Source organism: Osmerus eperlanus, chromosome 7 (genome assembly GCF_963692335.1).
Source record: "Osmerus eperlanus chromosome 7, fOsmEpe2.1, whole genome shotgun sequence".
Lineage (NCBI taxonomy): Eukaryota > Metazoa > Chordata > Actinopteri > Osmeriformes > Osmeridae > Osmerus > Osmerus eperlanus.
Genome location: NC_085024.1, coordinates 12,729,165 through 12,741,801, shown reverse-complemented (window position 1 = coordinate 12,741,801; position 12,637 = coordinate 12,729,165). Strand labels below are relative to the sequence as shown.

The window sequence follows — 12,637 nt, the reverse complement described above, 5'->3', positions numbered from 1 at the left end:
GCTAACGACATCTTAATGAATGAAGTTCATCTGGATGCACTCACAACAGGGACAACGCCAGCTGGTATGTGTGTGTGTATTTGTGTGTACGTGTTTGTGTCTATCTGTTGGAAAGAGAGAGTGTTCCTGTTATCACTGCCCAGCTAGGGAACAAGTACTGTGCTATTGACTGGTTTCGTAATGGGGGCCAAAGTGATCAGTGCATGGTGTGTGTGTGTGTGTGTGTGGTGTGTGAAACCCACCTGTGTTAGGCTGACCCTGCTGTCCAGGTCTGGCTGACTCAGAGCTGTCTTGCGACTGGACCTCGATGAGATAGGAGCCTTTCTGTTCGCGGTCAAAGGAGGTCCGCGTGTGGATGACCCTGGTGTGGGAGTTGATACTGAAGTACTGGGAGTCTCCACTCTCATCCTTCAGTATCACATAGTTGATCTGGACCGCCACAGGGGGAAGGAGAGAAGGAAGTACTTCCGAGTTAAGTCATTGCTAATGTCTGAGAAGTGACCTAGAAATTAAGTAAGACCCCCCCAAAAAAACGTGTTGTGACTCGATGACAGCTGCCCATGAAGGGGCCTTATGGGAGATGTAGTTACAGATCCATTGGATTTATCCTCACCAATCCGTGGAGTCCAGAGTCCAGGTCCGTGGCTGAGACCTGGGCCACAGAGGTGCCGATCTCAGCCCCCTCTGGCACGGTGGCCTCGTAGGTGGAGGACAGGAAGAAGGGAACGTTGTCGTTCACGTCTGTGGAATAGGAGAAGCCGGTAAAGAATCTGAAACAGAGTTTAGCTCTATCCCCGCAAGTGTATGGTGACGGCAACTTGTGTTCCGGAGCTTTCAGTGTCCCTCAGGAACTCCCAACATAACAACACTGAAAAGTTTCTAAACCAAAACAACAAAAAAACAACTATCCAAAAGTCAAATAATTAAAAGTTCTGTTCTGTTTTCTTGGAATGTTCTTGTGATTCCCCTAAGAGAGATTTATTGGGGGTGGATGAGTCATGCTTAATCAAGTTTCAGTGCTAGCCGCTAGAGTTCTCTGTCACTGGTTGATTACCGATTTTCAAAAGGCTCCCATGGATTATTGCGCTGTTGCTTTCTACTGTTCTGTCTCCACTTCATGTTAGGTTTTTTGCATGTCTTGTACCTCACCTCAAACAGCACCTCGCCATTCCTTATTAGCTAACCAACTGGCTCTGTCTTTCTCAACCTGTCTCACTTCTTCTCTCACTTTCACTCACACACACACAGGTGCACACATATGTGCACACGCGTGTGCGCAAACACAAACATACATGCGCAGCCTCCCTTCCTACCTGTAACGTTGACGTAGACCGTGGTGAAGGAGGCCAGAGGGACGGCCGCCACGTTCTGGACGCGGACGCGGAGCGTGAAGAAGCGCGTGCTCTCGTAGTCCAGGTTCTCCGCCACCAGGATAGAGGCGGAGCCGTCGGCCCGGTTAGGTTTGATGTAGAACCTCACGGGCATGTTGGTCTCAGGAACCTGGCCCTCCTCCAGGTTGTAGGTCACTCTGGGGTCACCCAGGGGGGAGGTTGCCTTTATGGTCTGTGGGGTGGGGGGTGGGGGGGGGGAGACAGGAGGGAGCAGAGGTCAAAGGGGGGGGACTTTTGTGGTTCGAAATGTGAGGCAGCAGGATTTAGAGTGTGTGCGTGTGGTTGGGTGCCAGGGAATGTAGTGTGTGTGTGTGTGTGACCCAAGCAAGAAGTGGAGGGGACTAAATGAAAACTGCTTGGGCATGCTGTAAAGTCTCATAGATTAAAAAAAATATTGGACAGTGTTTTAGTGAAAAAGAGCCAATGACAAACAAAAGTGTCTAGCTTTGGCCAAAGCTGGCTAAGATAATTAGCATTATTAGCAAGCCGGCCTAACGAAATCAGCACAAACGTCACTCTTCCTTCTGCTGACTCCAGTGGAGGAATACATTAGACACACTCCCAGCACCATCCATCAACGTTCTTATTGAACTGATATTGACACGTTATGGAGTCACTTCTACGGAAAGAAAATCAGCACTGGACTTTTCTGCTCTGAAGGGAGGCTGCATGGTTTTTGCAATGCTCCCAATCTCTTCCTCCTTTTCTGAGGGAATTAGTCGAGCGTAGAGAACCCAAAGTGACAGGAAATTATATGGGGAAGTCTATCGCTGTAACGCACACCTGAGCACAGAGGGGGCCCACCGATGGGATTTCACAGACATGGTGTCACGGCTATTGATGCCCCCCTTTTCCTTCCTGCCAGTATAAGTATGGTCAGCTGTGACTAGTTTGAGAGACTTTCTTTGCAGTTTTATATGAAACATCTGACACAGGGTGGTGAACAAAAATCTGAAAGAAGCAAGAGAAAAACCATCAATCCTTCTTTCTCTTCAATTATTTTCCCGTCAAGATTTCTTATGAAATCTGACAATTTTGAAGAGTCGTCTAAAAGTTTTTCAACTTTCCGCAAGTGTTGCATGGCCTCATTGCTGCAATGAAAATGACAATTTACCTTCCCAGACTTCATAGCCTGTATGTATACTTCTGCTCAACTTTTTTAATATAAGGATATTATGACGATCTCTCTATCCACTCCATGCATGACAGATGCTAAACAAATCCAAGGCCATCAGGATTAACATTGTTCTAAACAAAATCATTTTTGGGACACAGCCATATACTTTCTGAAGCAAAGTTATCTATTTCTTCAAGGGTTCCCTAAAAACTAATGACAGAAATAAATTGGAACATCTGTTAATAATAATAACAATAATACAATGTGGTAAACACTGCAATTTTGCACATTTACACATTTAAGGCCTAACCATCTATGGCCATGTTAGAAGACATGTAACCTCTTGAAAGAGGGGTTGAAATGGGACATCCTTTTAAGTCTGTCTGTGTATGTGTGTATGTGCGTGTGTGTGTGTTTGTGTCCTAATGAAATGGTCTGACCTACAAGAACAGGAAGCACAAGTGCACAGACCTTTTAAGACCCATGTTCTCTTGGCCACCGACAGTTGTCCTTGCCTTGCCACAAAGCTGCCCCACGTGTGTTAGTGTGTGTGTGTGCGTGCGTGTGTATACAGGGAGCTTTTAAGGCTCATGTTGTCCTTTCCCTGCCACCCAGTCAGAGAGTCACAACCTTGACAGGGAAGGATTGCATTAGCCATGGCTGAATGAACCCCACTACCCCGCTCATTCTGCTTCGATCGAGCCAGAGCACGCACACACACACACACACACACACAAACATACACCCACACAAACACACGCATGGCAACCCACAAACACACACAAACACACACACCCACTTACACACACACATAAAAACACACAAACACATTTGGTCAGACACACACACACACCATCAAACTCTGTCACCACTCTGTGCCGACAAACAGAATTTAAAAGAACAGATGCACAAATGTTGATCACTCACTCTCTCACACACACACACACACACAGACACACACACACACCTCACTGCTCAATGGATGACAATCCCAAGCCTCAGCACATTCTGCTTGGCAGGTCATTTAGGATGCACAGAAAGAGCTTACAGCAGAGAGAGTTCTAATAGAGTGGTAGCCTTTGACTTTGTGTTGTGGAAAACACAAGCGTTCAATCTTTTCATTGACTGAGGTGGCACTGTTCTTGGATTCTGACCAAAACAAAAAGTTGAGAAACTGGAAAATCTAGATGGTACAGAATGGATCTTTTGCCTCCTTGGTTGCGCGAGGGTGAACTGTGATCCGCTGTCAGCGAACACAAGTCTGGGCAACTTTTGAAAGGCCTTTTAGAGAGCAGCAAAAAGGAAAAAGAAACAGGAAAGTTTTCTGTTTCAAAAACAAAGTGAAGACATGACAAGCGTCTCTCTGACCCTCTGAGAGGCCACCATGACTTATAGTTTGAAAAGCTTTGAAGTTTAGGACATGAACCGAAGGTAGTCATTTTACATGTTTTGTGTTCCTGACTCTGAGCTACAGAAAGAATGAGAGCGAGAGACTGGGAGAGACAGAGAGAGAGAGAGAGAGAGAGAGAGAGAGAGAGAGAGAGTGAAATGGCATTTTTTGATATAGTTACTAAGAATGTATTTTTAATAGTAAATAGTTAATCGTAATAGTTAATCTAGCAGCCCTGACCTTTTGGCCAAGGAGATTGTGTCCTGTGTCCTGTGTCCTGTTTGTGTTTCATTAAGGGTATCTTTACTGTCCTCATTTAGAGAAAGAGCCGTGACATCAAAAGACTTTGGTCACTTGACCTGGGGGGTTATATTGTCTTAACTGTCACTGAGCAGTGCTGACCAATCACAGAGTTCAGAAAAACCATTTGATCTAAAGTTTATATAAGGCAGGGTTTTGGGGTTGTTCTGGATCACTCTGGCGAACGACCTGTGGCTAGCACCTCCTTCGTTATGACTGATCACAAAGTACTTTGTTAAATCATGATCTGTATAAGCAAAATAAATTTATTGTAACCGCCATCTCTTGACTATTCAAATCTACACAGTGCCGCTTGAATTTCTGCCATTACACTTGGTGGCCAGTACGGGTAATCCTCATTGGTCTACGGCGTTCAGCAGGCGGCTCCCCTCGGCGAATTGATCTTCCGGCAAAAAGCCGCCTTTCCTTCCGCCATGCGTGAGACAGCAGGGCCAGGGGGGGCGCCCGTTGGACGTTTTGTGGCTGACGCGGGGTCTTCAAAAGAACCGGTGAGATATTCTTTTGGTTACTGTGTGATATTGAGTTGTCTAAATGTGTGTTTTTTAGGCTATTGTCAATAATTCGGTTAAGTAAGTAATTGGGCAGAGGTAAAACTGTCCTGTACGTGTAAAGTCGTACGAATTAATAAGGTAAGGTTGTTGAACCTACCTTTTACGTGAAAGTCGTAAAAAAAATGTCTGCAGAAGTGTGTCGACGGACACACATAGAGGTAGTGTTGTTGACGAACAAACACATAGAGGGAGATAAATTCACATGTTATATCGTGTTATGTGTCTTTTTGAGACCCTAAGGATTAGAATATGTTGGGTTAGTGATAGTTTGAGAAATTGTATTGGCATTGGTGCAGTTCTTATTTATTAACGGCCTAAACGTGATTCTAAGTCCCGAGAGAAAAGTATACTTGTGAGGAAATCAGCTGTGTGAGTGAGTGTTTACAAAGGGTTTGAGTCCCTGAAGGTGGAGAACAAAGAAAAGAAAAAGTTTAGGAAGTATAGGCCTGTGAAATTTCAAAGTAGAGGTTTTAAGTTTGCAACACGCGTGTTCATTTTTGTTTTATGTTTTTTGAGGTTAAAAGAAGTATGAGTAACTAATGGTGTCTATTATTCAAGCTATATACAAATTACAAAAATCAAAATTTTAATTACTTTTCGAAATTTTAATTATTTTTCGGTTTGAATATTTGTAATTTAAGATTGTGCAGTTATTTATCATTGAAAGTTGGGAAGTCGGAATTTAATTGTTTTTAGAAACGAAAAGGAGTAATTGTGTCTTTATTTTCCGTTGTTGGTTATCGTTTATGGATTGTAATTCTGAAAATGAATGGTCTGGAGACAGAATTGACCTGTCCAAACATCGATTACATGAAGCAAAAGTATGGTAACGATAGTTTATTGCAAATGCAAATATGGATTGATAAATGTGGATTTTCGAGTGTGGAGTCGTTTTGTTTTAAGGACCTTATTGTATTGCGAAATGGGTTCGTGGAGAGAAATAGATACACGATTTTTTTTGAAGTGGAGAAAAGAATAGATTTTAGCCTGATTGGAGAGCTTTTTTTCTGATTGGATGGAGATAGGTAGAGGGATAAAGAAATATTAGGACAGAATAGTGTGGGGAATTTTTCATCTATTTCCCCACAGATTCACGATTGAGATTTTCTGGCTGTTCCGCAAACAAATTTCGCCTCATCCGCAGCCAGGGGTGTTGCGGCAGGATGCGCGGGCGCATGAGGGTTTGCGGGAATGCGAGAACAGAATACGAAGAGGTCAGACATTTGCCATTTCTTCTGACAGCCGGTTATATCTAGGAAAAGTCAAGAAAGTAGGATCCTGGAATGTTTTTTATAGATTTGCTTTGGATTCCCGCAAAGATTGAAGCTTGTGCCTTGACTTGCAATTGCCATTGTGTTTCCAAGAAGGAAAGGTTAAAGTCCTCTCCGGAACAAAGGGTTTGAGTCCCTGTTGTGTTTGGAATAAGCGTGTTGTGGGCTATGGTCAAAGCTGATGCGGAGCGTGTTGACATGCTGTTGAAAAAACATGTAGGCCAACACGAATTGCTAGGTAAGGTCAATCCAAAATGCGTGCTTTAATTGTGGGAATTTGAGCAAAATGTACGTGAATGTCCGGAGATGTGTCATCTTTGTTGAAAGTTTTCTGGAAATTGTGAGCGAACTCTCGCAAAATCAGAGGGGTTCGTGACCGGAAGTTGAGTTTCGAAATGGTGGCGTACAATGTTTATCGGTTGACACTGTTGGTAGAGGAGAGACGATTGTTTTACAACTCTGTGTTAACCGTTATATGTTTGATGTTAGACTTTACATCGGTCTGATTACCGCCAGAAGGCATTTGTTTTTGAAGACGGAGACATTCTGTTTTGAAAATGCTAATGTTAATTCTTTGACTGAATTCTCCACTTGAAAAGAGGCGCATGCGCTTGAGCCTAGCGGAAGTTGATTCTTTCAGTGAAGCTCATTCTGCGTGCCCACACGTGAGTGCAAAAAAAAAAAAAAAAATATATATCACTCATTTTATTGAGAATTTGACGTTGAATTGTGAAGTATATTGGTTGGGAAAACAGATGTGTGTTTCTGTTTCTTTGTCGAACTTAAGAAAATATTGTGAGTTGCCATACTCTTGATTTGGAAATTATGTACAGACCGATTTTCTATATTATGAGCTTGATTCGTTATTGAATAACGCGCTGGAAATTTAGTGTTTGGGTAGGATAATTGGTAAAAGGCCAGTTTTGGCAATAAAAGCGGTATTCATTTGAAGAATTACAATCCCGGGGTTATTGAAACTTTTATAGAAAGTTATGTGTTCAAACGGAAATGTTATGTTGTTTAAGGAATATTTTTGTTTATGTCTGGAAATGTTCGATGGTTTTATTTTTAATTTTGTGGGAGTTCACAGATGTTACTGTTGTTTAAAGAAATATGTAAAGGGTTATGAAGAAGTGATTAGAAAGATTGAGCCAGTTGAGACCGAATTGCGTTTGTTGTTAAGGGCAAAGGTGCTACATATGTGTGTTTATTGCTGCTGAGATGATTTGTTGAAATGTGTTGGGTTTGGTGGTATTCATATTTACCTATTTAAATGGACTTGAAGTTGAAGCTTTGTCCAACCAGAATGCTAATACATGGGTAAACTGTCGTCCTCTGACGAGTGATATTAGGTGCATATGTAGATTTCGGAGCCAAATTTTTATGTTGAAATTAAAATGGTACTAATGGTTGATAGACTTGAAAAGGTAATCCAGGCTGTGACTGTTGGTTAATGGCTAATGGTGAAAACGTGGAGGAAGTGCATTTTGTTCTGTCCTGAGACAAAGGAGAGTCCAGGAAGTTGAATTTGCAACTATGGCAACGACATTGGCTAACAAACTAACAGACCGACAGGCGGGTACAGGCTAGTAAAGGAATTGCAGCTTGATATTTGAGATCCAGGATGAGTAACCGCATGACGCATGCGCAGATGGAAGTTGAGAAATTTACAAAGACGCAAATTTAGAGAAATAGATACATTTGGAGCGAATTTTACATATTAATTTGGTTACTTTTGAAATATGTTACGTGATGAGTATTTTGAGACATTTGCTAACAAGGTTTTGTTTGTTTGAGGACATTTTAAATGAGTTTCAGAAATTCCGAGGAAAGGTGGGGGCAAAAAAAAAAAAAAAAAGTCCCGTTACGTTGAGTTTTACTGAGGTGATCCCAGAGGGTGTAATTCTGCATAATTATGTGAGTATTAATGGTGAAAGATGTGTCCGTTTAGATGAATTCGAAGTTTGGTGGTTTACAAATGTATGATTTAACATTTGTTCTAAATCCTAGCCAAACAGGGAGGTAGGAGCCTTTCAGACCAGAACTTGTATTTACGAGCGGAAAATCTGTGGTGTGTGATGGTATCCATAAAAATGCAGAAATTAGACCCTGGTTCATAAATTAGTTCTAATTGGATTGGAAAAGTTATACTTTAGCAAAATTAAGTGAATAGCTGGTAAACGCCAACCATCTGTGTTGTTTAAAAGAAATGAAAAAAGGTTGAGAGTTTTTGCTTTGTTCCAGAGCGCGCTGTTTGATGCGAGTTTGAAATGCGCGATTGTTTATTTGAGTTGATTCACTAACAAAGAGTAATTGAGATAGCTGGTGAATATAGGAATATTCAAAGGTGTATACATTACATGCTTTGATAAAACTTTTGAGGTGTTAAAGAATAAGGTTTTGTTTTACGGGTTTATGTTAAATTGTGAATTTAAAGGTTTAAAAGAAAAAGGGAGAGTTTATATTTTCTTTTGTCTTAAGGGCATGGTACAATGTTTTGGGATAAACAGTTAGGCTGTGATGAGGTTGTATCATTATGGTATTGGTTCATAAAGAGGGTTATGATAATTTGGTTTTGAAATAATTTGGGAAGACTCATTAAGTCTGATAAATTGTGGTTGTGATGGTTGTGCTAAGTAGCTTGTTCTGGACTGCAGCCAAAGCAAGTTATGAAGTTCTACCTATCTAACCTATATAGAAATATAGATGGGGTATAAGTTTGGTTAATGGTTACATTAAGAACATTTTATGGTCTATGTTTTATTTTGGAATCATACAGATTAAATTCTGGTTTAGGGTAGTGATGCTAGTTTTCTACATGTCTTGGAAAAAGAGAGAGTTGATTTGGTGAATTTAAATACAGGGAAAAATTAAAAGGGAATCTGAAATTTAAAAGTATTCATTTGAACTGTTCCTAAAGGTTTTTTTGAAGAAAAGATAATAAGAGACTAAAAGTTGAGGTTATTCGTAATTTGGCTGTTTTCTAAAATAGTTTTATTTTATACAAATTGGTTCAAAAGTAGTTTGCTTCAGTGTAAGCTTGTTAATTCATAAAAGGGAAACGAATTAAAATATTTACTGATAGTTAAATACATCATTGGTGTTACATATGATTTTGGGAAAGGTATGGAAACAGGAAATTTCTTATTTTCACTTATAGAACAACTTGCTGTATGCAAATGTGGAATTCACTCTAACAATTATGATTATTCCACAGGGAAAATGCTAGTGCTGATACTAGCTGGAGCAGTTTCTAGATTGCCTGAATGCATTGATGAACTAACTAGAATATGTTTTTGATGTTGATATGTTTACAGGAAATGATGAGATGATGTTGCTATGTCCGGATGAGCCTAACTTGACAAATTTGGTCTTACAGGACTCTTTTGAGGAAAATTGTTGTGTGACCTTGATACAACATTTGTTATGGATTCTTTAAGGGAAGCGCAGGCTTCTTAGAGAGGAAGAGATGACGTTTAGGAATTTATGACTGACTGATGACTGACTGATCTAAACAGAGAGTGACTATGGGGGTTTTATGGTTTTATGAATTTAGCTTCAGTAGTTTGGATTTGTGATAGGATTGTGAGGGTTTGATATGATATTGCTGAGTTGAAAATATTGGACTGTATTTAACCCAGAGTGAGAATTTTGTTTTGTTTGAGTATATTTGATAAGAATTACAGAATACAGCGGACAGATGGAGAAAGGAATGGTGGAATGGAGATTCGAACTTGGACTAATCCACAAGAAAATGCGTTTTGGAAAAAGGAAGGATATGAGAATAAAAAATGGAGGTTGTATGGTCTGCATAAAACATTTATCTTGAGATTTTGCTAAGTTAACACATGGAAAGATCATGCCTCTACAGTTTGTGTGATATCAAGAAGAATGCATTATTTTAGCATACAAGAGGATTTGTAATGGATGCATAGTCATTTTGTTAATACTTCATATGTGGGACAAGTATTATGAGAAAAGGAATTTAAACACGATAAGCTTCACAGTTAAGGTTAGAGAAACCATTTGGGTATTGATAGATGGATTTTGTAGAGTTCAATTTTTGGAGAAGTGATACTGTTTAATGATTGTTGATGGGAAGAAGTTTTAGACTTCTCAGGGGCTCAGTGATCAAGCTTTTGTTAATGTAGATTATTCTTCGATGGGATTTTTCTTTGAGGTTATGTAATGATAATGGGTCACACTTGTTTAAGGAAGTTATTTTGGTGTTGATAGGATTCAACATTGTGTTAATCACTTCAGTTGAATGAGAGAACAGAACTTTGAAGACTAAGTCAGACGACAAGAAGTCAGTTACCTTTAACTGACCTCTGTGAGAATGTGCTTGTTTATCACTGTGCAACCTTTTTGGAGTCTATTTTGTGTGAGATTCACAGGCAGGTGAAGGAGGCTATTCCTATGACTGGACCGCTGCATGATTTGATACCAGATGACTGGATCGTGGTGAAGGACCTGAAACGCCTGGTAAAACCCAAGGTGGACGGGGCCATACCAGATTCTCCTGACGACTAATCCGGCGGTTAAGATCGAGGGGAGAGCAACGTGGATACACGCTAACCATTGCAAGCGTGCACCTTGTCTGGAGACAGAAGCAGAGGATACGCGTTCTGCGTAGTACCAAGGAAATTTCCGAGCTGTACGTGAAGTGCAGTGTCGTTGAAAGTTGCCCTGAGCAATTTGATCGTCGTTTGCAATCGATTCGACTAGACTACACCGCCAGACAGAAGTTTGTCTACAAGCCAACTGAAGATGGCCACTACGGATGCACGACCATGGCATCAGTTCCGACAACCTGGACTTTGTGGTATACGGGGTGCAGTGGGTTTTGTCTTGGGAATGGCATTTCTTATTGCTCTTAATGTATTTTTGCTTTTGTATTTGAATAAAAGTATGCATAATTCTGATGATACTATGACAATAGATCCAATGACTTCAACTGTTTCACCTGCAACGTTCCAGATGTTGAAAAGTGATGAGAGAGAGGTTGTAGATGAAATGGAATCGGAGATGGAGTTTAATTCTTGGTATAAGTTAGCAACATATTCAGTAAAACAAGTTTTAGGCGAAGAACACCCACCATGTGTGTATTGCCAGCCACTTAAGGATGTTTCACTGATTATGCCAGCACCATTTAATTCAACTAGTTGTTATGATTTTAATTACCATCGAATTATTTCAGGTGACATTGATAAAACGAGATGTGTGGACAGTAGTCATCTGGTTTTGTTCAGGAATTGTCCAGTCTGTCCCACTAACTGCTATCATTACCAGAGTTCTAGTGCTTGGTATTTAAATTCCAATCTAGGATGTGCAGCAGTACGTCCTATGCTTACTGGACCAATTGAGAACGAGGGAACGGAAGATGTTCTGATTGATTTTGTTATAGTTCCAGGGCAAAAGTTTGAGTGTTTTGAGAAAAGTTCCGATATTGTTAAAACAGTATTCGTGGGGAACTTTAGTGAAGGGAAAGTAAAGATTGGAACTTGTGGACATACTTGGGTGGTAAATCCATACTGTGAGGCGATGCAGTTTAGAGATGTTAATGGGACTTTACACCCTTGTTACAAGTATAGAAGCTCTGTTCGTGTGGATAGTGAGGGAAAACATCATACTCCACCACCTTCTGGCCCATTGGTATATCCAGGACGCGATATCGCTGATATATTTTGGTATTGTGGGGGTAGAATTAGATCACGTTTACCAAAAGGATGGGTGGGAGTGTGTGCTAAGGTGATGTTAGTTAGTAAGACGTTGATTAAGCCTTTAGGAAATGTGACGGTTGATTCAGGCAGACAGAGACGAGCTGCTCCTGTTGGTTCTTTTGATAGTGGAATTTACATAGATGATATTGGAGTACCAAGAGGGGTGCCTACTGAGTTTAAAGCTAGAAATCAGGTAGCTGCAGGACTAGAATCATTCTTTTGCGTACATTGTACGGTTAACAAAAATGTGGATTGGATTAATTATATATATTATAATCAGCAAAGTTTTATTAATTACACTGTTGATGCGATTTCTGGATTATCAGAACAATTGGCTAAGACTTCAGAGATGGCATGGCAAAACAGGATTGCTCTAGACATGTTGTTGGCTGAAAAAGGGGGTGTTTGTGTACTTTTCAATAATACATGTTGTACGTACATTCCCAATAATACAGCGAGTGATGGGTCAGTCACTAAAGCATTATCAAGCATGCGTACTTTGAGATTAGAATTGTCTGAACATTCTGGATTTGATGATTCAAAAGGAGTTTGGTCATGGATTGACGGTTCTTGGGAAATGTTTGGTAAATGGAAGGCAGTTCTTCTGTCTGTTTTGTGTGGAATAGGTGTCATTTTGTTGATACTATTGTTTTTGGCTTGTTGTCTGTTTCCCTGTGTAAGGAAGATTGTGGAAAAGACAATGGCTAAATCATTTGCTGTTCAAATGATGAACTATAGTCCCTTAGAGGATTCTGACTGGGTTCCACCATTTAAGGATGAAGAGGCTACTGTGAGTGATATGTAATTCTCTTGTTATTTTTGGGGTTATGTTTTGATTAAAGGGGGTTACTTAATTTTCTTGCATCCATATCT

At 40.4% G+C, this 12,637-nt stretch overlaps 1 protein-coding gene across 1 annotated transcript in view; it reads right to left on the bottom strand.

Annotated features, from left to right (window-relative positions):
• The window catches only part of si:dkey-22o22.2 (neural-cadherin), a 107,623-nt gene that overhangs the window by 24,352 nt on the left and 70,634 nt on the right, over nucleotides 1-12,637 (bottom strand). Inside the window, exons 13-15 of the mRNA XM_062464950.1 lie at nucleotides 1,314-1,563; nucleotides 614-741; nucleotides 243-429 (exon numbers count right to left, since the gene is read on the bottom strand). Coding sequence (XP_062320934.1) covers nucleotides 243-429; nucleotides 614-741; nucleotides 1,314-1,563 — 565 coding nt within the window. The remainder of the gene's footprint in view (nucleotides 1-242; nucleotides 430-613; nucleotides 742-1,313; nucleotides 1,564-12,637) is intronic.